We start from the raw sequence: 2,306 nt of genomic DNA, 5'->3' as shown, positions 1-2,306 counted from the left end.
GCAGCAAACGGACAACATCGGGCCGCTCCAATTAATCCCCCATCTCATTGTACGGAGACTTGCCTCATCTATGTCTTTCAATATTCTCCTCTCTGCCCCTCCTTTCTACCTTTCCACACTTCTCCATCGCTCTTCACTTACCAGTCAGTAGTGCCTTGCTTCTTCCGATCCGCGGTGACCCTCTCTCTCCCTCGACCCTCAACCTTCCTTCCCTCCCGCTTCATGCACCCACCACACTACAACACCACCCACCTCTACCACCGAATCCACCGAATCGCTGGACCCGACCGAACCCTTGCAACCTTCCAGCTGCCACCTATTTTAGCTTCTGCCACAATTCAAACCATTGCATCTTGGCCGCGTCTGCCGACAAGGGTCCAACGGTCGGTCCAAACTAAGACAAGGGCGCAAAACGACAGCCGCATCTGAGCTTTCTCGCCCAGAAACGCCTCCAAAGCTTTTTTGCTCTTAATGCCGCCCACGCCCTCGTCGATCCCCCCGTCCTCGTCCATTCCATTCACATCCCAATCCATTCATCGCTGGGCGACTGCAGGAACCTGATTTACACTTGTCTCTTTACAGAGCTTCCGCCCAGCTCAACCTATTCCCCCCTTCCAAGACAATTTGCTCCCGCCCCAATTGTTTTCGAGCTCATGATTTGATACCCTAATACCTCTACCTCCCCTCTGTCTGTACTCCCCTCGACCAGCAACAAACCAGCCTTCTCCAGCGACATCATGTCGTCCGTCCCCGATCCCGAAAAGGCGCCTGCCGCTACCGCTACCGCCCGCGCCAACTCGTCCTCCGGCGGCTCAGAGAAACCAGACACCGTCCCGCGCCCGCAGTCTGCGGGCTCCGACGTTGACAAGGCCTGGCGCTTCCTCCAGAGCGTAGGGCCCATCAACGAGAATGAAGTCGACAGCGTCAACCTCCCCGCCCTTCGCCGCAAGGTCGACTGGCGCATCGTTCCCCTAATGTTCTGCTGCTACACGCTCCAGTTCCTCGACAAGGTCATCTACAACTATGCCGCCGTCATGGGCATGCCCAAGGACCTCGGCTTCACAGGCAATGACTTCTCCAACATTGCCACCTACCTCTTTGTCGGTCTACTCTGCTTCGAGATCCCCAACATCTACTTCCTGCAAATCTTCCCCTGCGCCAAATGGCTAGGCCTCAATGTCACCCTCTGGGGTATTGCCACAGCCTGTGGTGCTGCTGCTCACAACGCCCAGACGCTCCTCGTCTCCCGTGTTTTTCTGGGGATCTTTGAGGCCACCATTGGCCCCTCCCTGATGCTCATCAGCAGCCAATGGTACACAAAGTCGGAGCAGGCTCCTCGCTTCTCGTTCTGGTATCTTGGTCTTGGTCTTGGTCAAATCCTAGGCGGTGCCATCTCATATGGTTTCCAGCACATTGGCCCTGATGCCGCCCTGTCTGGATGGAGAACGATGTTTGTGACGCTCGGTTGCATCACCGTTGCCATCGGTCTCTGCGTCCTCTTCTTCCTGCCCGATACCCCTATGCAGGCCGGCTGGCTGTCCAACGTGGAGAAGCTCGCTCTTCTTAAGCACGTCTCCGTCAACCAGACTGGCATCTCCTCCAAGAAGTTCCGCTTTAAGGAGATTCTTGAGGGCCTACTTGACCTTCAACTCTGGCTTCTACTCCTGGCCGTCGTATTGCTGTCAGTTTCTAGTGGCGTCGTGACCACCTACTCCGCGACTCTAATTCGCAACCTCAAGTATTCGCCGAAGCAGGCTGCCCTAATGAACATGCCCTCAGGTGCTGTCAGTATCTTCTTCACTCTCATGGTTGGCTTTGGCATCCGTCACGGCTCCCACCGCTGGGCTTGGATCATTGCGTGCATTATTCCCGCCATCATTGGTGGTGCGCTCATGTCTTTCCTGCCTACAAGCAACCGCGCCGGCATTCTGGCCGGTATCTACCTGGTCAATGCTGTCGTCGCCCCGTTGGCTGTCTTTTACAACTGGACTGTCGTTAACGTGGCCGGTGCCACAAAGCGCGCCTTTGCCTGTGCTATCATCGCCGGCTCCTTTTCGCTGGGTAACATCATTGGACCCCAGACCTTCCAGGCTCGCGATGCTCCCGACTTCCGCCCAGCCAAGCTTGCCGTCATGGGCACCCAGGCTGGTTGCGCGTTTATCACCTTCGTCCTCTTCCTATACTACGTCTTCATGAACCGTCGCCGTGCCGACAAGAGCAAGCAGAATGAAGAGGCGTACCAGTCGCCGGAGGTGTGGGCCAACATGACTGATAAGGAGAACCCTCGCTTTGTCTACACGTATTAA

The 2,306-nt window shown here is 56.2% G+C and overlaps 1 protein-coding gene across 1 annotated transcript; it reads left to right on the top strand.

Annotated features, from left to right (window-relative positions):
• Positions 1–737: 737 nt before the first annotated feature.
• ISF_02508 (Major facilitator superfamily domain, general substrate transporter) lies at positions 738–2,306 on the top strand (the record flags this gene model as incomplete). The annotated part of the gene is made up of 1 exon (XM_018846114.1): positions 738–2,306. The coding sequence occupies one exon, from the start codon at positions 738–740 to the stop codon at positions 2,304–2,306; it is 1,569 nt and encodes a 522-aa protein (XP_018706821.1).

This window comes from Cordyceps fumosorosea (genome assembly GCF_001636725.1).
Source record: "Cordyceps fumosorosea ARSEF 2679 chromosome Unknown scaffold_4, whole genome shotgun sequence".
NCBI classification, from domain to species: Eukaryota; Fungi; Ascomycota; class Sordariomycetes; order Hypocreales; family Cordycipitaceae; genus Cordyceps; species Cordyceps fumosorosea.
This window is presented reverse-complemented; position numbering and strand designations above follow the sequence as displayed.